The 23,266-nt window shown below is 42.1% G+C and overlaps 1 protein-coding gene across 2 annotated transcripts in view; it reads right to left on the bottom strand.

Annotated features, from left to right (window-relative positions):
- The window catches only part of CPQ (carboxypeptidase Q), a 342,845-nt gene that overhangs the window by 57,951 nt on the left and 261,628 nt on the right, over positions 1-23,266 (bottom strand). For both annotated transcript variants that reach the window (XM_081111618.1, XM_081111619.1), the window contains exon 7: positions 16,067-16,268. In XM_081111618.1, coding sequence (XP_080967744.1) covers positions 16,067-16,268 — 202 coding nt within the window. The remainder of the gene's footprint in view (positions 1-16,066; positions 16,269-23,266) is intronic.

Here is a 23,266-nt window from a genome sequence, read left to right as displayed (position 1 = left end):
TCACTTTATTGCAGTGGTCTGGAGTCGAACCTGCAATCTCTCTGAAGTATGCCTGTACCTGGGGAGCTTCTGAAACCAGGTGTGTGTAGGCCCTCTCTCTAAGCCTATACGAGTCTGCACAAGCATAGCAAGCACCATTCACACAGAGTACAATGGACTTGTGCTCCAGGAGGTTGGGGCACCCGGGGGATGAATATTTTCTCAGTAAATGGTGCTCTCTGGATTTGTGCAACTTGTGCAGCCAGACCAATTAAATCTGAATATTTGGGAGTGGGGTCCCAGTGTTGATACATTTTTAAAAGCTCCCAAGTGATTTTAAAGTGAAGTCAAGGGTGTGAACCACAACTGTAACCTAAACAGGTATCTTGGGTTTTTACGGGCTTTGACTGGGTCTATACTAGCATAAAATGAAAAATTAAAGCTTATGGTGGGGGCAATTGAAGCTAACATGCCAAGCGACTACAATTATCTGGGCATTTCATATAAAATTTTCTGTTAGGATGAGTGAGTGTGAAATCACTGACCCCTCTAGACAATCGCTCTATTTCTGAACTGCACTTCGTATTATAGCACTGACTAAATATATTAAAGCCATATCTATGAATACCCTCATTCCTTAAATATGACATCAACAATAATTAATGAAGTATTTCTTCAGAAAAATATGGATTTTGCAAAGATGTCCAGCAGACATTTTCACCTAGGTTTCAACCTTCCATAACTGAATGGTTTGGGATACTGATGAGGGCCATGCCCTATCTCTACACAAAATTCTGTTCTCTCACTTGCCAGGAGATGAATTCAGCCATTACTATGGAAAATAAAGAAGTGAGAAAAGAAAGAATACAGAGAATGCACTTCATAATTAGTCCTATTGTATGCAACAGCTCACTCAGATTTCAGAAGATCATAACTAAAAGATTTCACAGAACTCAACCATATTTGATATGTGCATTATATTAAATAGGAAGGACAATTAAGACAGCAAATATATTTTAAAGAAAACTTAGTACCATAAATTATGCAATCTCATACTTTCTTATAAAACAAGATAAACCGGAGACAAGACATTATGTTAGAAAAAGGGGAATGTATAAGAATATCAGGTTAAATGGTCATTTTTGAACTTTAATACTGACCAAAGGGAGGATCTTAAGCCAATGAAATTACCCAAACTAAAGAATCTACTGTATACAATTGAAATATAACTCATTTCTATTATAAAAAGTTCTTAATTTTACAAAAATCTGTTGAATTGTGTTGTTTTTCCTATAGTTTCCATTATCCCATGCTTATTAAATTAAATTGATAAGCATACTTTAGCAGAGCTTATAAAAAATTGATGAACTATCGCAATACTTTAAGACTTACTTGACTTAAAGAAGGTTCAACAGGCAGATTGAATATGTCCAAATACAGTCAGACATTATTGTTGATGTCTAGTAATTCTAGTATGAGCAACCACTGCCATTCATGGTGCACTGTTTCATGGGACCACACCATGTCTCTTCAAGGGGACATTTTAATTTGGCAAAGTTTCAAGTAGCAAAACAACAAAAAGAAATTTTACCAATAAATTGATAGAAAACACAGATCAATCCCTGAGATGTGTGGATCTGTAAAGTTGGTTCTTGTCTCAAGCCTCTCAAAGGAGCAGGTTGTGGGTTAAATTGAGCCTGTGCAAAGGCTGGGATTGAGCTCTATTATGTCCCATTCCTGTTTAAAACCTTCAAAAATTTCTGACTGTCCCAAACCCTCAGAATGGCTTTTGGGTCCCAGTTGGGGTCCCAGGGAACCTTTTCAGGTTTAGGTCTATTTTCCTTTATTAAATTAAGCTATGGCCAAGCCAAAGAACCTATTTAAAGGCCCTACTGCACTTTATTGCCTATGGGATTTTGCTTATCCCCATCTTCTTACATGGAATGCACACCTCCCCCTTCCCACAAAATTCTATTTTTTTCTTGAAAATAAGGTGAAATGACACCTCTTTTATGATGCCCCAGGCAGTTTAATGTCTCTCTTGCCTAAAGTTCTATTGCACTTTGTTCTTTCTCTGTTTAAACCTTCCATTAACTCCTTGAGGATAGGGACAGTACCTTATAGGAGAAATTGGAATAAAACAGACCAATATGTTAATTTTGGCTTCTTCACTTAACAGCTTTAGAGAAAGAAAACTCCCTGGGCCCCAACTGCCTCATCTGAAAGTTCAAAAATGACCATTTAACCTGATATTCTTATACATTCCCCTTTTTCTAACATAATGTCTTGTCTCCGGTTTATCTTGTTTTATAAGAAAGTATGAGATTGCATAATTTATGGTACTAAGTTTTCTTTAGAATATATTTGCTGTCTTAATACAGAATAATACAGAATAATAATGTATACTTCAAAAGGTTCTTATGAAATTACATAAGGTAATAAATGTAAAGCAACTAGAATAATAGTTGAGGACCATACCAATACATATCATAATTAAAGTGGCAAAGGTTAAAGAAAAAGAGAGGATCATAAAAGCAGCAAGAGGAACACTGTTACCTCCAAGGGAGGTCCCATAAGACTGTCAGCTGATTTATCAACAGAAACATTTTAGGCCACAAGGGATTGGTGCAAAATATTCAAAGTGATTAAAAGTAAGGACCTACAAACAAAACTACTCAACCTAGAAAAACTATCATTTAAAATTGAAGGAGACATAAAGAGCTTCTCAGACAAAAAGGTAAAGGAGTTTACTACAACCAAACATGTATTATAAGAAAAGTTAAAGGGACTTCTTTAAAATGAAGGAAGAAAAGCAGAGGAACATAAGTATCTATATATATAAAAGTCCAAGTGACTGACCGACTGGCCAATCGGCCAGTAGCTATGATGTGCACTGACCACCAGGGGGCAGCTGCTCAATGCAGGAGCTGCCAAGCTGTAATGGTTACTTGACAGTGGCAGTTCTCGGGTGATGCACCCAGAACCAGAGAGGAGGAAGACTGATTCCAGGGTGTGTCACCCGAGAACCGCCCTCTCACAATCTGGAACCCCTTGGGGGATGTCAGAGAGCTGGTTTCAGCCTGATCCCCACAGGCCAGGCCGAGGGACCCAACTGGTACACGAATCCGTGCAACAGGCCTCTAGTGTATAATAAAATGGTAATAAATGCATACCTATCATAATAACTTTAAATGTAAATGGCTTAAATGCTTCAATCAAAATACACAGGGTAGCTGAAAAGAAAACAAAACTCATATATATGTTATCTACAAGAGTTGCACTTCAGATTGAAAGACACATACAGACTGAAAGAAAAGGGATGGAAAAAATATTTCATACAAAATGAAAACAAACAAAAAGCTTAGATAACAATACTTAAATCAGACAACACAGACTTTAAAACAAAGGCTATAATAAGGGACAAAGAAAGATGTCACACAATGGTAAAGGGATCAATCCAATAAGATCTAACCCTGGATATAACCCTTGTAAACATTTATTCACCTAAATATATAAATAAATATTGATAGACATAAAGGGAAAAATCAATAGTAATACAGTCATTGTAGGGGACTTTATCACCCCATTAATATCAGTGGATAGATCTTCCCAACAGAAAATCAACAATGAAACAGCAACCTTAAATGACACAGTAGTCCATATGGATTTAATTGTATTTTCAGAGCTTTTCACTGTAAAGCAGCGGATCATACATTTTTTCAAGTGCACATGGAACATTTTCCAGGATAGATCACATGTTAGGACGCAAAACAAGTCCCAGTAAATTTAATAAGACTGAAATCATATCAAGCATCTTCTCCAACCACAATGCCGTAAATATAGAAATCAATTACAAGAAAAAATCACCAAATACATGGAGGCGAAATAACAGGTTAATAAACAATGAATGAGTTACCAATGAAATCAAGGAGGAAATCAAAAGATACCTTGAGAAAATTGCAAATGAAAACACACCAGCCCCAAATCTATGAGACACAGCAAACACAGTCTAAGAGGGAAATGCACAGCAATACAGGCCTACCTCAAGAAACGAGAAAAATTTCAAATATACATGTATCCTTACACCTAAAGGAACTAGGAAAAGAACAACAAAATCCAAGGTAAGTAGAAGAAAGGAAATAGAGTGAAAATAAACAAAATAGTGTCTAAAGAAACAGTACAAAAGATCAATAAACCAAGGGCTGGTTCTTTGAAAAGAGAAACAAGATTGATAAACCCTTAACGACAAAGTCCAGGGGGAAAAAAAAGGACTCAAATAAATAAAATCACAAATAAAAGAGAAGTAACAACTGGCACTAGAGAAATATAAAGGATTATTAAAATACATTATAAACAATACATATATGAACAAATTGGGCAATCAGAAGAAATGGATAAATTCCTAGAAACATACAATTTTCAAAGACTGAATCAAAAAGAAACAGAACAGACCGAAATCTGAACAGACAGATCAGCCAACGAAATCAAAACAGTAATTAAAAACCTTCTGACAAACAAAAGTCCTGGACCAGATGGCTTCACAGGTGAATTCTGCCAAACATTCAAAGAATCCATACCTATCCTTCTCAAACTATTCCAAAAAATTCAAGAGGAGAGAAGAATCCTAAGCTCGTTTTAGAAGACCAGCATTATCCTGATTCCAAAACCAGATAAAGACACTAGAGAGAAATAAAATTATAGGCCAATATTCTTGATGAACATAGCTGTAAAAATCTTCAACAAAATATTATCAAACCGAGTTCAGCAATGCATAAAAATGATCAAGTGGGCTTTATTCCTGGATGCAAGGTTGGTTCAATATCTGCAAATTGACTAATGTGATAAATCACACAAACAAAATGAAGAACAAAAAATTGCCAATGAATGAAAAATTCCTGAAGCTGACTGATGAGTAAATGAGAATTCATTAGACTATTCTCTCTACTTTTGAACACGTTTAAAATTTTCTGTAATAATTTTTAAAACTATATTCTAAAATAATCTAATATAATAAAACAGGTTATATTGAATTCTACATTCTCTAGTCACTTAATGTTGGTATAGACAAAGTTCACATAGCTAGCTGAGAGGAAGAAACCTATTTTGACATCCTTTGACTTTTAAGCAATTTTGGATATTTTTCTTAGAAATTTCAATACAGCTTTATTCACTTTTCCATGATGAAGTCTTTCCTATTGTTTCGTGATTATTAAGTAAACCAAATTTGTGAGCTCCTGGGGAAAAAAGGCCATATTTCACTTTTGTATCTTTCGTAATTTATATATAACATAGTTGAATGAAGTGTTACATAAGGAGTCAATTAAAGTATTTGTAAAATACTAAGTGAAACGGATGGAAAGTCAAAGGCATAGGAAGGGGAATCAGAAGATCTAATTGTGAAATGCTTTAGGCTACATTATTAGAAGGTATGGGAAATAGTAGATAGAGAAATTAAGTCACTGTATTTTTTGAATCTTACAGTGCAGAAAATAAAGCAATAATTTAGTGTTAAGCCTCTGACTTTTTAAAGTAATTATTTCAAAATGCTACTTTCTCAAGTCCCCCTTTCTCTCCAGGTCCTCTCACTTTGAGCCTTCTTCTTCAGTGTGATGGGGTAGCATCTGGCATGAGCTTCATGCACTCCCTTCTAAAAACACTTCTCTCATCAAGTTCTTTTCCTCCTCAAGTTCTAGTGACTCTGCATCGAATACAAGAGTTTTCCACCTTAAATTTATGGCTCTTCTTTATCTGCCCCAGAGAAAGGCAACTGTTCTTCCCAACCACTGCTCTCCAAGATGAGTCTTCTGCCCAGTCAAGTAATTCTCCTGACCACCCCCAATGGGGACACCTGCCTTTGTTCATATTATTTCTGTCCCCAGGAATGCCCTTCTCTACCACTTGCCTCCATTCTGATATATTTGAACATAGAACTTTCCTGTCTTCCATCCTATGAGCTCCTGCAGTTATTCTGTGTGTGTTATACTGATACTGTACCAAAAACATCCTTTTTACTTTTTTTGTGTTAATTTTCAAATCAATACTTATAATGAGCAAACATTTACTGGATACCTATTGTGTGCCAGATATTGAGTGTTGTGGGTATATAAGGATGAATAAAATACTCTCTTGGTCCTCAATCCAGTTTAAGGAGGTAAAATACAAAGTGTATTAAATTTAAAGTGAAATGTGTGCTTTAAATCACAGTATAAAAGAGACTTCATAAAGCAGTGGATGACTAATTGCCCAGTAGTATAAACAATGCTCTTTCCTTTGAGGCTATAGTCATACTACAGGGCCTGAGCCTGGTATACTTTGGACAGGATACCCAACCTCCACCACTGCAATGTTAACTCCACATGGCAGAGACCTGGTCAGTCTTTTTCATATCCTATCTTCAGTGTCTAGAGTGCCTGGTTTACAGTAAGCACTCAAGACATGCTTGTTAGTTGTATGAAACTGTCTGCCTACTTACATGAGGGCTACAGCTGTAAACTGGAGAGTGCCCTTTCATGTTTATTGTGGGGTGAAATCTGCTCACCATGCAGCACCAATCTCTCCAAACATCACTGGCACAGAGTGTTTTCACCATAAAGGAGGCATCGTTCAATTAGGGACAACAGGGACATAGAGCTGCTGGGTTACACTATTCCATCTTTTGATGAGAAAACATGATTCCTGGGTCCAGAGGCTGAACCTTCAGTTTCCTTTGTATTGCTATTCCTACTTGTGTCCTGATCTTCCCTTCTTGGAACATTTTAGAAGAAAGGCATTTGGAAATGTAGAAACGGAACATTTTAATTTGGTTCTGCTTAATGCCATATGAGGTACTGGACAAAAATAAGCGAGATGGAAACTATGGGAGAGTAATCTGCATATTTGCTACTTCAATATGGAGTCTGAACTATTACAGGAAAGATGAAAAAAATTAAAATGTGATTTAAAAACAATTCAATATGTAAGGAAAGAGAACAGCTCATTGAAGCAATTATTAATAAAGTAATCATAACTATGGTTATGGCATTACAGTTTACAAACTCTCCAGTATCATACTTTTCCTATACGCTTAGACCCTACTTGTTCAGCATTTGATTCATGGACATTTTTTCAAGGGCCAGGCCCTTCTTCCAGGCACGAAGAATTCTGAGGAATTCATAATCAATCACAATGATAAGAAAAGAGGAAGTGCCATGAGGAGAGGTGAGCACAGGGCATTATAGGAATACTCAAGGGACACTTACCCAGACTGCTAGAGATCAAAGAAGATTTGTGAGAGGAGAACAAGAAGCTGAATCATGGATGAGTAGGAATTAGCTGGTGAAGGACACAGAGCAGGACAGGCCCAATAGCGAGTTAGTGTGAGAACACAGGGTGTGCCAGGAATGTTGATTGGACCTGTATGGATGAGAGACGAGGAGGAAGGAGTGTAGGGGTCATGGAAGAGGAGGCTGCACACCAGCCAGGGGATGGAAGAAGAAGAGCCTTGAATTCCTTGCTAAGTAAAGGTATGGCACCCTGGGGACACAAGGGAAATATTGAAGGATTTTTTTTAAAAGGAGAAGAGATGCAGCTGAATGGCCTAGTGGCTGACCCAATGAAAATCCACACCTTCTTCCTAAAGAATCCCAATTTTTCTTATACATCAAAAGGCTACATTTTCAGTAGGGACTGGGCCCTACTCTATCCCCAGGAAGTAAAATTTGATCAATATAAGCCCATCTTGGTAATTCTCCCCCATTGCCATTGCCTGATTCGGCCATGGACATGTGTCACAATTTTGGCCAATGAGACTGAGGAGAAATCTGCTTTGAAGCTCCTGGAAGAGATTTCTTCACTCTTAAAAAAGGATATCCATTGTGGACATTCTTTCTTCTGTTTTTGCACAATGTGTGAGAATTTTTGTGCAACCATCTCGGGACCAAGAATAAGCCTGAAGGCAGAAATCAACATGCTAAGGATGGCAAAGGGGAATGATGGAAAGAACCAAGTGCCTTGGGCCTTGGGTGGTTGACGACTACATTGCCCATTCTATAACCTCCCGCTACAGAGTTCTTTTGGAAAAAAAACCCCAAAAAACCCCTACTGCCATCCTGAGTTGGGTCTGCCATTTTATTTTGCATTCCAAAGCATCCCAACGGATAAACTCATTTTCTATTTAGAACGTTTGCTGTGGCAACAGTGAGCCAATTAGGTTGAAGGGAACTAAAAATGCAGAATGTTAGTAGGAGGCTGCTGCAGGACTCAGGGATAAGGAGACAAGGTTTATGGAGTGGGGAGAGAGGAATAGGCTTAAGAAATAGAAGGAATTTGGAGTGACCAAGACTTGGAGACCATCCGGTTGTACATGCTATGATTAAGCAATTTCTAGTCAATGAGATAGGGAACAGGAGGAGGAACACATCGGATGCTTGGTGGAAATGATGCTGTGTAGGCTACAACACCCATACTGCAGATGAGATAATCAAGTCGCATTGACTAGGTTGCATTGTCTATGAGGCTACGGATCTTGTCTATCTCCTGTACTACTGACTCCCCTTTGCCATACTGTAGATGATTAATAAGGTATATAGGAATGAGTGAAGTTAGAAAAATTAAGAAAGCACATGCAGTTAGAAGTTGTGAACTCAGAAAACACTCAAGGTCTCTAGTTATTTCTACCACATGCCAACAATACCAGAAAAAGGTTGACTCAGATTCTGAAGCACAGGAGAAAACTTACTGGTAGGTGTGGAATATGGGTGGCTCACTCTCTCAGGTCACATTAAGAAAGCATCTCATTTTTTCCCATTAATGTATATTTTCTAGAAGAGTTTCTTTAAAAAGGAGATGTTCAAGAAAAATGCATTAAGGACCTCTGAGAACCATAGATTTTTTCTCATTACTGACATATTCTAATGAAATAGACTCTTCTCATTCTAACCTGGAGCGCATAATTGAAGAATCAGGCAAAAAATTAAGATTTTAAGTCTCTCCACTACCTGAGTGAATAGAGACTAGCCTAAATACTTCTTAGACTGCTTGAAGTCATGCGCTTGTATTGTCTTTGAAATCATCAGGGAACAACTGTTTACCATTTTATGTATGAGAATCATTAAAGTACTAGAAGATATTATTCAACATCTGTCAGCATTTACTCCTTTAAAAAAAAAATCCTGCCGAGACCGGTTTGGCTCAGTGGATAGAGCGTCGGCCTGCGGACTGAGGGGTCCCGGGTTCGATTCCGGTCAAGGGCATGTACCTGGGTTGCGGGCATATCCCCAGTGGGGGATGTGCAGGAGGCAGCTGGTCGATGTTTCTCTCTCATCGATGTTTCTAACTCTCTATCTCTCTCCCTTCCTCTCTGTAAAAAATCAATAAAATATATTTAAAAAAAAAAAATCCTAATTGGTCTAGCTTCCCTAATTTATGTCATTCTTCCAATAGTTTTTCTATTTTTATGTCTCTTTTATCAGCATCCTTTATTTTCTCCACACTCTTAATCTGAGGGACCCAAAGCTTGTTGGGAAAATAGTTATTTCTATGTTTTAGTCTCTTCTCTCATGTCAGACATACAAGAATTTAAATGTTTCCAAAATTAAACTAAGCTACACAGAGGAGGCAAAGAAATAGAATCCAGTGACCTTCACCTCAAAGAACTGATCACTGGGGATGGGAAGCAGGATGCACATAAACTCCTACTAATCCAAGAAAAATGTTAAGAATTGCTAAAAATGTTAAGAATTGTTAAATTGCTAAAACACTATAGAAGTGTTTTAGCAATTTAGAAGAACAGTAGAGCTCCAGTGGTTGTTAAGAAAGAATTCAGAAACACTGCTGAATGAAGAGCATCTAGGATTTAGAGAGGAAGACTAGGGTGGAGTATGAAAGGAGGTGAAAATGGGAGGAGGCTGGAGTATGCTAGTAAAGAGATCTGGAGTATGAAGAGATCTGGAATAGAGCGTTAATATGGAAAATAAATCTAAGATGCTTTTTAAAAAAATTTCCCGCACAGAGCCTTAATATGTATGTCCATTATGGACATCATCTAGATAGTTGAAAGGCATCATATTTCCTCTCCAAAGATCCTTTCATAAATTGATCTATTTGGTTTTGATAATTAATAAAAATCATGTTGTTTTAATTCTATCTGTGCTCTTAATTAGCATTTTGACATTGAGTATATGTGGAACATTAAAAAATTAGGGCTCAGCTTTCAGACTGCAGAAATTAGGCCAGGCACATGGTAGGGATTCAATAAATATTTATTGAATAAATGGGGGTGGGGGGGAAAAGAGAAAAAAAAAAGGAGAAATAAAGGATAGAGTTTGAAATTATTTTTTCTCATTAATTTTTCCACTGTTAGGTGAGCAGTGATTGAAATTATAACTTAATTAGTATTTTAAATCATATCTTTATGTTTAATTCATTATAATTTGCCATCTCTTCAAGAATACAGGGTACACAATTGGTATATTTTTATTTTCTTTTATCAGATTAACTAGGTTTTTCTTTTTTTCCCCCTTAAAGTTCCTGAAATTTTCAACAGGTAGCAAGAGTTATAACTTAAGTGGTTTCATTATTTCTTTCAGGAATAGCCTGAACTTGAAATATCAAAAGATAGCTCAAGAATAATAGTGGAAAACAGCAATAATTTGGTTCCATCTTACAATACTCTAATGAAAAAAAAATCCAGGAAATATTAGTTGCAGTCTAAATGAACCACCACCTTTATATAAACCTGCCTGATTGGCAGAGGTGGAGAGAGGGTGGAACAAAGGATGTGAGAAGAAGTCAGTAGTTATTTACAATAACAAACTCCTTTCCCCAGGGGTAAGTTATTCTGGAGCAGGAATGCACTGAAATCCTTTGCATAAGCAAGAATCAAGTAAGATAAACATTTCAGACGCTGCCATAGATCTGGAAGACTCTCTCAGCATTCCAGACTCCCCTGTGTTGTATACTGTGGGAAAAGGGCCACCAGCCTTGAAACCAACATGGCCTGTGCTCAGGGTGACATCTGCATGTAAGAGCAAGATAACCTTGGGCAAGTCATTTAGTCCCTTTGAGTCTGTTTCTTTATCTGCAAAATAGGGATAATCATAATTATCCCTTAGGATGACTGTATAGATAAAAAAGACAGTGTCTGCAAAAGTTGGAGTGTCTGATAATTAGCAGGAGCTCAATAAACTGTAATTTGTATTAATTCTTAAGCAATGATAATGGGGCTCAAATTCTCCATTCCCTGAGCTAAGAAGGAAAGGCCTCTTTACCTTTGTGAATACAATCAAATCAACTTATTATTCATTCCACACACATATTCCATTCTTATGGAATATCTACACGGAAAGAATAAAGTTAGAGCCAATGCTCAATTATTCAGTACAACAAAAGCATGACATACAGCAGTCTCTTTTTATCTGAGGTTTCATTTTCCATAGTTTCAGTTACCCGCTGTGATTGGAGAATATTAAATGAAAAATTCCTGAAATAAACAATTCATAAGTTGTAAATTGTGTGCAGTTCTGAATAGCATGATAAAATCTCACGCCATCTGGCTGGGACATGAATCATCCCTTTGTCCAGCATATCCACACGGTATATGCCACCTGCCTGTTAGTCACTTAATAATCACCTCAATTATTAGAGCAGTTATCAGACAGACCACATTCATAACTTTTATTACAGTATATTGTTATAATTCTTCTATTTTATTATTAGTTTTTTGTTTGTTTTGTTTTATTAATCCTCACCTGAGGATATTTTTTCCATTGCTTTTCAGAGAAAGTGGAAGGAAGGGAGGGAGAGGGAGAGAAACATCGATTGGAGAGAGACAAATCTACTGGGTCTCCCGACCCAGGGGCAGGGAATGAACAGGCAACCCAGGTAGGTGCCCTTGATCAGAATCAAACCGTGACCATTAGTGCCTGGGCCGATACTCTAACGACTGAGCAACACCAGCCAGGGCTTATTATTGTTGTTAATCTCTTATTGTGCCTAATTTATAAATTAAACTCTATCATGGGTATATATGTCTAGGAAATAACATACACAGTATAATAACGTAATATATATAGTATATATGCATCTGTGGTTTCAGGCATTTACTGGAGATCTTGGTATGCATCCCCTCGGGATAAGGGGGAACTACTGCACCTGGGAGGAGGGAGCACACGTGTTTTTGTTCTACTCCTGTCTTCTATTTCAGATCCTCCCCTCCCCTTGAAGCACCCCCAGTCTCCACTCTAACTCACCGGCAATCTGTCAGTCTTTTTCTCACATCTACCACCCAGCAGACTTATTCAGTAGCTTTTCTCAAATTTTAAGAAGATTCCTACTGAAAAATTTAAGTATCATGAAAAACCTAAAGTTAAACAAAATCTATACAACTTAAAGGTCAAACTCCTTTCCCCTACACCGGTGCACAGTACTGTAAATGGAAATGTTGTTTTAAGATATTTCAAAATATAGTTAAAACATACAAAAACCAGCAGCCCCCTCGGTGCTCCCCGGCTCCGTCTCCTGTTCAATGTGTTTGGACGGCACCGCCCAGGGCCGCCCCCGCTTCCAGCCCCGCCTCCCTCCCGGTCCCATCCGGTCTCCACCTTCAGACCCACCTGCGGGCCCGGCCCCCCACGGGTTTCCCACCTTCACCCCTGATGCCGACAACCCCGAGCCCCACCTTCGCCAGAGTCACCCCCCGAGGTGGAGGCTGCGCCCCCCGCCCGCCCGGCCTCTGCGGCCCCCACACCCACCGCTCCCGGGGCTCCTGTCCCCCCGCGACGGGGCGGCTCCGAGGGCGCGGGCCCCACACCCACCGCTCCCGGGGCTCCTGTCCCCCCGCGACGGGCGGCTCCGAGGGCGCGGGCCCCACACCTACCGCTCCCGGGGCTCCTGTCCCCCGCGACGGGGCGGCTCCGAGGGCGCGGGCCCCACACCCACCTCTCCGGGGGCTCCTGTCCCCCGCGACGGGGCGGCTCCGAGGGCGCGGCCCTTCCCGAGGCGGCGGAGCAGCTGAGGGGCTGAGCATCTTCCAGGGGCGCCTCCAGCGCGGGCCCTTCTCCCCCAGGACGTGCGGAGCCTCCCCGGGTGAGGGGGAGCTCAGGGCCTGGCCGCCCCCCGCCTGGGAGAGGAGCCTGGCCCCGGCCCTTGGGGAGCCCCGGCCCTGGTTCTGCCCCCCAGGCCCTCGGCGCCGTGACTTCCTGCAGAACCACTTCCGGGCAGGAGGGAAGCTCATCAAGAAGAGGGGCGACACCTGGCCCCCCTCCAGGCTGCGGCCCGGCTGGGCTGGGCGAGCATCTCTCCAAAGGCTCGCCCTCCAGCAGGACCAGGAGCCCGTGGAGCCCGGAGGCCTGTGAGGGGCCCCTCTGCCCCCTGGGGTCTGGCTTTTACCTGAGCCTCTTCCCGAGACTACTGGCCATTCTTGTAACCGCCCTGAAGGCCTCTCCCATGCACTGGGCCAAATGAAACAATAAAGCTTTTTGCAGCAAAAAAACACAAAACAAAACAAAAACCATACAAAAACCACTGGAGAGAATTTGAGTATTAGAATAAAGGATAGCTCCTTCTACTTTTAATTATGAAAGATTTTTATAAACCTTTGTTGTGCCCAGATTTCAAAGTTCCCAAGATCTCCAGGGAGCCAGTCAGTCTGATGCAAAAGCAAAGAGTCATTTATTTCAAACCTAGGTTTGGCTCCCCTGCAACACTCACCGATGCAACAGTAAGCTCCATGGGGGGGGGGGGGGGAGGGGGAGAGGGGGAGAGAGCGAGGCCTGATGGGACCGGGGGGTTTTAAAGGGGGGTGGAGTGAGGGCAGGAGAGGGGACTGTGGGCCCCGCTGATTGGCCAGGCACAAGTCGGTACAGGATGTGGTCATAGTGATGGCGTGCACTTCCCTTGATTATTATTGGTTAGTCCAGAGAAATCCTGGGTGTGGCTAGCAGCGGCTTCTTCCCGTGAGGAAGCACATGGCACCGTCCCAAAATGGAGAACCCAAGGCAAGATGGAGGGCGCACATGGCTCTGTCCCAAGATGGAGGACCCAAGGCAAGATGGAGGGCACAGTCCTTGTCCGGCTCCTGCTGCTGCCGCTCGAACTCGCCACAAGGCAGGATGGCCCTCCCGCACAGCACCCGCAGCTGGCCTGTGGGCAGACCGGGTCTCCAGCGCGTCTGGGCGGCACAGGCCCAGCAAACGGGGTGCGGCCGGTGGAGCGGCCCAGCTCTGGAGGAGCGGCATCCGCTCGGAGCAGGCCCGGCCCACGCCGCTCGCGCCCCACTCCGCTGCCGCCGCTGCTGCACTGGGCCCGGACCGGGGGGGGGCAGCGGGCGGGTGGCAGCCCAGGCCAGGCTCCCGCCGTGGGCCGGGGAGCCAATGCCCCCCCCACCATGGGGCTCGGCGGTCGGCCCACGCAGGCCCCGGTCCCCCCGACCGGGCCCCAAGGGCCGCATGGACCCCCGGCCCCAGCGCGGGCAAGCGGGGAGCCGACCACGGGGGAAGGGAGGAAAGAGCCAGGCGGTGAGGCCTTCCGCTCCCATGACCTCCCCCGTGGTCGGTCGCCGCCCGGCCCCACCCCTCAGCCCGCCACCTGCCAACACGCAGCGGGCCGGACACTCCCGCTCCGGGGAGGCCAGGCCCTACGGCGGGCTTGGCGGGATTTCAGAGCCCAACGGCCAGACTCCTCCTCCCGCACCGCCCGGAGAGGCGGGCGGCGCGCCTTTCACCTTAAAATCTAAGATATGCTTTAAAAATCTACAATATATCAATAATAATTTTTTTAAATATTGCAGATCCATCAAGTATGCTGTTGGTGGAATCTACTTTGCAGGCTGAAGGAAAAAAGCTGGAGTGGGTGGATATAAAGACACTTTTGTTTATTTTAACCTGTGAAATGTTTTGTAGCCACAGAAATGGTTCTGGAAACAGTAATGTTAACACTATTCAAAAAGCTGAACTTACAACTTGATAATACAAATACAGAATAATTTGCAAACCTTTACCCATCTTTTTGGTTATGTATATAATGGTGTTAAGGGAACAACCTCAGGTCAGAGATACTTAGCATCATCAATAACCCTTTCCCATGGCCAGTGTAGGGCAAATTTGTGAAATAGTAGACATTTATCTTCAAGACTGTTCCACTTTCTAGTCCTATAACCTCCTCAGGCCTACTCCTGCTACATAATTTCATCCCTGCCCAGGACTTTTTTTTTAAAAAAGATCAATCTGATAAGTCACTGATCAGGGTAAATTAGTTTCTGTTCAACCTTATACATGAGTCTTTGCATTAGAACAGCAATTTTCAACCTTTTTCATCTCATGGCACACATAAACTAATTAATAAAATTCTGCGGCATACCAAAAAAATATTTTTTTGCCAATCTGACAAAAATAGGTATAATTTTGATTCATTCATATCAGATGGCTATTATTGTGTTGCCTGTTGTCATTTTTTTTTTTATTTGACATTCTAAGGGAAAAGAGGTCCTTGCTCCTGACTACATAGTCAGGTATTGTATGTTTTAAAAATTATTGTGGCACACTGGTTGAAATATGCTACATTAGAAAAAAAAATGATTAGCAGGAAATATCTCACCCTCAAAGAATAAATCTCTAACGGTAAAATTTCAGAAACCATTATATTTGGCCAAGGAATTATTTGGGTCAGAGAAGATTTTTCTAGCACAGGACTAGAGCTAGAAGTATGTTAGTAGTAATAATTGTTTTCTATTCCATTTCTCAAATTTTGATTGTGAAATCACTTTTACTACAATCACGAAAGATACATATTAAAGAGAGAGAGAGAGAGAGAGAGAGAGAGAGAGAGAGAGAGAGAGAGGGAGATTTCTAGGCCCAATTCCAGAATCATTAAGTCATAATCTCTGGCAGTGAGAAACTTATAATTTAGAAAGAGAAGACATATGGGTAAACAAATACAAGTGAGTATTATCATCCCAAGTTTGGAAATGACCAGATTATACCTTATAGACAAAAAGCTTAGAGTGTCCACACATTTAATGGACTATCTATATTCACTGTAGTATGTAAGAATAGAAACTTATTTTAAATTATAGCAGTATCTAAGGAACCCCAACATTATCACTTGGTCTTACCAGGCACTCCATCTTGGATCCAGAAGTTGATGTCTGTCCCTTCGCCAGCACTGAAGACCTGTGTGACATTGATGGGCTGCAGCAGGCTCATCACCTCCTTCATGATGGCTCTGGCCTTTTCGCTGCCAGTGAATTGCAGCCCAGAGGGTAAGAAGGTTCCCGCATCAGACTCCATCACCAGGCTGTAGTTGGAAATATTTGCCTAAACAAAGACAAAAGTGTTTGATTTATTTCTGTTGCTTGTTTACTCTCTCCTTGGGAACTATCAACAACAATAATCAAACACTTTATCTCTTCGCCAGTTCTTGCCAAAACACATCTTCCTCTGCCTGACTGAGGGTCTGGTCTGTGTATTACCTAACTATTCTGAGATGCACAATTACTCATCCTGGGATTTGCCAAACTCGAGTTGACACGGAAGGATTAAAAAATATAATAAACAGGAATGTAAAGCCCCATATTAAGATTATTCAATTATTTTTACTAGCCATAATATTCTTTCAACTAATTTTCTTAAGTGCCTACTGCATACCAGGATGCAATTCCCCCCTATATGGTGAGGGATCTCCAGATAGCATTAGCGATGCAATTGTTATTGGAGACTTGCGAGGATTTCCCTTCTCCGTTGCCAGTGAGAGTTGGGTTCTTGGGGTGCCACTGAAATAAGCATTTCCAGAGGTCCCCAAAGAAAATGAGATTTGGTAGAAAGCTTTATTTGCATGGAATGACATCGCTTGGTTTCAAAAGTTCCATTTCCCTTAAGCCAGTCCTGGGAAAGACGCAGCTGGGAATTCAGCAGAGCTAAAAGCAAAGCCAGTGTTCAGAGTTTCTGTTCCATGACAGAGCTGGGTACGGCACAGCATCAGGCTAGTTGCAGTCCATTAGTCTATGTGTGTGGGGTCCACATGGCTGTGGGCCACGTGGGGGAGTGCAGAGTGTGAGGGCCCCACAAACCAGGAATCAGATGCAAGCAGCAAAAGGGAAGGAAGGGAATGCTGTTGTTCAGGAGCTGATGTATCAGATTTCACGCCTTTGCTGTGACCATGCCTATTTTGACCTGCTCCCAGGTGTGACTGACAGGTAATCATCTTCTCTACATCACCCCGACCTCACTGGGCATGCCTGTAATATTCAGCCTTGGGTTCCTGATGTTCCATCTGTTGCATCCCCAGGGAGAGGTAACAGAACAATACATGAAACGCTGCTCTCTCTGGTGGACAGCCATAGCTCTCTAAACCCTGGCAACTCTGCCAGGCCACTAGTTTAACTCTTTCCAAATACAGTCTGGTAAGAAAGCAAACAGTGATTTCATGTAGCCAGTATCGGCACTACAGGAGCTCAGAATATAAGAGGCTCTTGCCAGCTTGCACAGCTAAATTGTCACACTGACCTAAGACTTGCAAGTTTAAAGTCCTTCAGTTTCCCAGGAGCCATCCACTTCTTGAAGACTGACTGACTACCACCAACTACTTGGTCGAGTTATTCCCAAGCCATTCCTGGATGGCACTGTATTTATTTTCCGCAGAGTAAAAATCAATAATAACATTTGTACAGTGCTTCCAGAGAGCTTTACATTTGTAATCTCCTTTGATCTTCTTCAAAAACCGATAAAGTAGACAAAATGGCTTTATGGTTGATACGGTTTTATAGAAAAGGAACTGAGGGTCAGAGAGATCCAGTGATTTGCTCAAGCAAATGGTAAGAGCTGGGTCTAAAATCGCATGTTTTCCAAAACTCCACACTACCTCTGCTAGCATTGGGTATGGTGATAAGTAATGCATGTTCCGAATTAGAATGTTTTTTCACTTACATAACAAACTAAGACTTGCATAAGTACTGTTGTTGTTTTGTGTGTGTGTCTAAAACATTCTTTTTTACATTGATGTCCTAACTATTACCATGGAAGTGTAAGTGTTGTTATAAGGATAAAAGGAGTGGCGAGTTCTAGAGGAAGATGTTGCCAGCATTTATAAGGACTGAACGGGGTAGCCCTGGGATACCAACATTTTGTTGTTGTTGTTGTTGTAAATGAGGAGGAAGTTAACAAAGCAGAAGTCTGCTCAGAGTTTTAGTCTCACTACTAAGGAATTTCTGTCTTCATGATGATTTTTCAGAGAAAGACCCAAGGCATTTATAATGAAAAGTGCCATTTTGGTTGTCCACCGTGGCTACTACACAATGGCAGCATTATTAGAGTTAATAATGTGCAAAATCTTTGCATTAATGCCTTTCATTCAGGGCTCGTTTAACTAGCACACCGATGCTAGGTCAGCAGGTTGACGTGTCCTAACCCTCTCCCCTGGTATGCCTGCTAACCCCCACCCCAAACTCACCCTATCCCCTGGAAATAGAAGAATTAGGAACATCACAGTATATCTGCAAGTGAAAACAGAAATGGGTAATTTTATGTGTGAGGGTTCCCACAGATGGGCAAATCCCACTGTTCCAACAAGGGACTTAAGCGAAGTGCTCCTAATTATGTACGATTTAGGTTAAAAGTGGAGCTAGGCAGCAGTTTGGCTCAGATCAACACTAATAAGCAGCCTGGTGCGATGGACACAGCGCTGGACACACTCTGTTCTGTTGCTGACATGCGGCCTGCGAGGGGGATGACTGGCTTCCTCCCTCTGTCTCCACGTTATCTCACCTTGGCCTTTGGCTTCTCCATCTGTAGGTCTGGACAAATGCTCTATTCCAAAGCTGGAGTAATGAGTCTGTGCATATGGAGCTTTGAGTGAAAAGACTTTTGCAGGTCGAAGTGAAAGTGGTTGCATGAGCTGAACCTGTCAGGGTGCCTAACTGTGCATGAAGGGCTTCTTGGCCATCCTCAACTGCAAATGAACAGATGTTCTAGGGTCAGGGGACCCCGGTTTGTGAACGCCACTGTGCAATGTTGACAGGAACATAGAGAATAATACATATGAGGATCTTTCAAAGGTGCCCTGTGCTATATATGCAGCAGCCAGTTTAGCAGAGAGATAAGAGCTTTGGAATTCTTTAGACTGAGTTGGATCCTCAGATTAACCCATCATTGGTTCTGTGACTTTGACCAGTCTAGGTAACCTCTCCATTTCTTCCTCCAGAAATGGGCGTGATAATGGCAGCCAGTTCATGGAGTTGTAGGAAAGAATGCATTGTAAAGCCTGGTGCATAATTAGCCTTGATAAACAGTTGTTACAGGTCTTAGCACCAGGTAGCATTACCTCTCAGATTTTCAAGAATCGGTAGGCTGCTTATGACGACAGTAGGTAGCATTTCACAGTGCTTCCTACACACCAGACACTGGGAAATGCTTTACAGCTTGTCCCATGTCATGTTCACCTCTGTGAGTGAAGCAGCTGACGTTTAGTTGGGTTAGTTAACTTTCCCAGGGTTACCTAGTTAGTAAGTGGGGCAGCCAGGATTCAAATGCAGAGTCTGCCCCACGCTTCTGCTCTCACCTCCTGCACTGCCCTGTAGGGTGGCACTTGCCAAGTGTCAGGCCGACAGCCCTCACTTTAAAAAAATATGTTTTTATTGATTTTAGAGAAAGAGGAAGGGAGAGGTAGAGAGAGAAAACATCCATGAAAGAGAAATATCAATCGGCTGCCTCCTATATGCTCCCTACTGAGGATTGAGCTGGCAACCCAGGCATGTGCCCTGACCAAGAATTGAACCAGTGACCTGTTGGTGCATGGGACGACGCCCAACCAACTGAGCCACAGCAGCCGGCATGCCCTCATTTTTAATGTAAAACACAGATACTGCAGTTACACAAATATATAGAGTTTGAAATATTTTTTATGGCCATAATACAATGTCTATGTGGACAGATTTAATCGTCTTTGCTAATAAAGTAATTTAAGCAAAGACAAGAAAAAAAACAAAACCAAAAACACTATTGCTCTATAAGTTTCTTCCAACTAGGAATAAAAAGCCTGAAATAATAAAACGTCTTTTCAAGCTGAATTCGACAGGATGCGCAGAAGTCAGTAAACTGGAATTCTGGCGACGGTAGAGAGACATGTTTAATTTCTGTTCGTGTAGAATGGTATCAGCTGCTGCTAACATGACGCCGGCGTTCCCTTCTTTTCTCTTTATATATAAACATCTCCCTATGTTTTTGATAGAGAACTCAGAAAACAAACCACCCACCGTCCATGACACTGCTTTCCCTCCGTAGGTATGAAGTCGCTGTCTAATTGTTAGCACCTGTGAAGGAGACGGCACCGAGTATCTCTGCACAGAGCAACTGGGCTGAACTGGCGGGTCCCTGGGCTGGTAGACCTGCTGCTTCTCAGGAACGCGGTGTCACACCCGTGTTCCTTACTGTGCCGTAATCACTGGGGACACACTCAGGGTAGATTTGAAAAGTTGATTTTAGCTAGTGACAGTGAGCAGAACCAGGCTCATCTCACTCGACCCACACAACACAACACGATAGCGGTCTTCCTGTTCCTTCTAGAGACAAGGTTTTAGCACCGAGACAGCCAGCACCGAAGACAAGCTGAGGCAGATGGATGAGGAGGCTGAGCAGCTCAAAGATAAGCTCAGCCCTTATCTGCAAAAGCCCACTTTGCTTTCTTAAGAGGCAGCTCTTTATTAGGGGACATGGGAGCTTCCCTTTATTGCCAGGCAATGTACAGAATGCAGTGGCGAGAAATGCTCCCACTAGCCTCCTAGGTTCGGATCATTGGATTCGTTAATAACTGCTTAGGGTTGGGGATTCATAACTTTGCCTTGTGCTAGAATCACATCCTATTACACCGCTCTTTTTCTTTCTTCAAGGGTCCGTTTACCAAAGGACAATGAGGTAACCATTAGCATTCTTGGGGGTGCAAAGCAAGATAAAAACAAAGGAAAGTGTTTAGAATATGCACTGCCTGTTTAACATGCTCACGCCCTGATATAAACACCAAGATGATGTTAGTGTTCTTTGCCTTCATAAAATTCCAGGCAATTCTTCTTCAGAAATACCATCCAAGTTCAGTATCTCCATTCCTTCCAAATTTGGCTTCTTCGTTTTGAAGCCTTCATTTTCTCATAACCTAGGTGACATGTCTTTGGTTTTGAACTAAAGTAATACTGCAGTCCCAAAATCAAATGAGGAGAAAAAGAGACGCCTAAGGATTCCAATTAATCACGCAGCCTCCTCGATTCAATCTTCAAAAAAGCAAACTCTGCCCTGACACGGGGCAATCATTCTCAGTAGCACCGTCCTGCCCCGGGAAAGGTTAATATGCTGCAGATGATGGTGGTGATACTGTTTGGTCAGGTGGTGGGCTCAAAACCAGTTCCCAGAACCAAATCAGCTAATGACTCCCCGTGCTGAGCTGTTGCAGGCATCTCTTCCAGCTGTGCCCTGACCCTGGCATTCCCAGTTCCAGGGCTAAAGCTGGGGGGAGGGGTTTCTTCTCAGAGCTTCAGCTCAAACACCTGTCAGGACTGGGGGCTCGGTAAAGAGGTATCTCTGGGCTGTGCAAAGCCGAGAACAGGTTTTACTTTCTGGTCAGGTCTACCCTGAAGTTCAGACTTTCATTTCTGACAGTCTCCTGAATTCAGTTTTGAACAGCCTTGGGTACCCAAGGGAGAGCCAGGGAAGGGACGATGACGAAGTGGAGTGCCGTAAGTTATTTTTATTTGCCAGCGGAATGGCTGCAGCTTGGGGAAATGGGCCGTCTTGGGTAAGTTACATTAGTACTAAAATCGCAGGCGCCTATGGTGGTTTAGCCAGCACGGTGCTGGAGACGGGAACAGAATGAATGGCTCCTGGAGAGCTCTTTCCAGCCCTAACATTCTCTGTGTGTACAGGGTTCTATGTGAGAACCTGTGTTTTCAGGCAATCCAATTTTCACGTTCTTCGAAGCACTCTAGATCTCAGAGAATTCTTCTTTGGAGCTGGTTAAAGCCCATAGAGAGCCCTTAAACTTACTGAAAACACATGATCCTCCTATAAATGTCAGTTGGTAATGCTAGTGAGCCAGAGGCTAAACATGTGACGTAAACACAGGCTAAAAGAAATATTACCTAGGAAATATGATTGTGTTCACATTTCTTTTAGAAAAGAAACACATTATCCAAGATTAACTTAGAAAAGGTTGACATGGCAAGTTACTGTCTATGTGTTTCATTTGATTCCTGCATGTTGAAGCAACATAATCAATAATTAGAAACAGTGGGACTCAAGGACCCCACAATTAGATTTTGATTCCTTTTAACAGAATGCATTGGTCACGTTTTTGTGTTACTAGTTTCATGTGTATTTCAATATTGCGCTGCAGAAGAGAAAGCTCCAACACAGCTGGCTGGCTTTGTGAAAGCAGCCTTCCCTGCCTTCTCTCTCTATCTCTCTCTCTCAACCCCTCTCCCTCCTGGTATGTCCCTGTCAGTCTACTTATTCTTACTACATTCCCACCCTTCCCCAGGCTCAAAATGTAAGAACTAAACGGGAAACTCTTCCTTCAGTTGACCCTTGTTTTTGACACTGTTGCATGCCAAATAAGAAGAAAGACATGTTTCTTGTTTTTGATGGGGCTATTTTACCAGCCAAGACAGTGGTTTACTCTAATCCATTCTCTTGTCTGGGAAAACTACAGCAACTTCTTTAAGTCCCTTTCTAACAACAGACAGATGAGTTCATCTTCTTATAAGTACAGTGGTCAGGTATTGCTTTTAAAAATACAGTATTTATTCTCTTAACCTGCAAAAAATAGGCTACTCTATACTCAATCCTAACTGAAATATTCATTCAATCCTAGGGCATGTCATATTAAAACACGATTAACCATTAATTTTCCTTTCTTTATAACCTACAGCAGTTTGAATTTGAGACCATCCTCATGTGCTTTACTTGATCAAGCACTATTTACTAATACCAGTAAGGATTCTAAACACAGTTTTAGAAGTAATTTTTTTAAAATTGATTTCAGAGAGAGGAAGGGAGAGATAGAAACATCGATGAGAGAGAATCATCTATCGGCTGCCTCCTGCACACCCCCTACTGGGGATTGAGCCCACATCTTGGACATGTGCCCTGACCAACCGGGAATCCAACCAGGACCTCCTGGTTCATAGGTTGATGCTCAACCACTGAACAACATCAGCCAGGCTAGAAGTAATTCTATTTTCTTAAGCATGCCTTTCCTTCTTCTCTCTCCAAGCCACGAGAGTCATGAAACATCATGAAAAACATTAACACCCAAATGTGAGTTTCAAGTCTCC

The sequence above is a fragment of the Myotis nattereri genome (assembly GCF_964212035.1).
Source record: "Myotis nattereri genome assembly, chromosome: 17".
NCBI lineage: Eukaryota > Metazoa > Chordata > Mammalia > Chiroptera > Vespertilionidae > Myotis > Myotis nattereri.
This window is presented reverse-complemented; position numbering and strand designations above follow the sequence as displayed.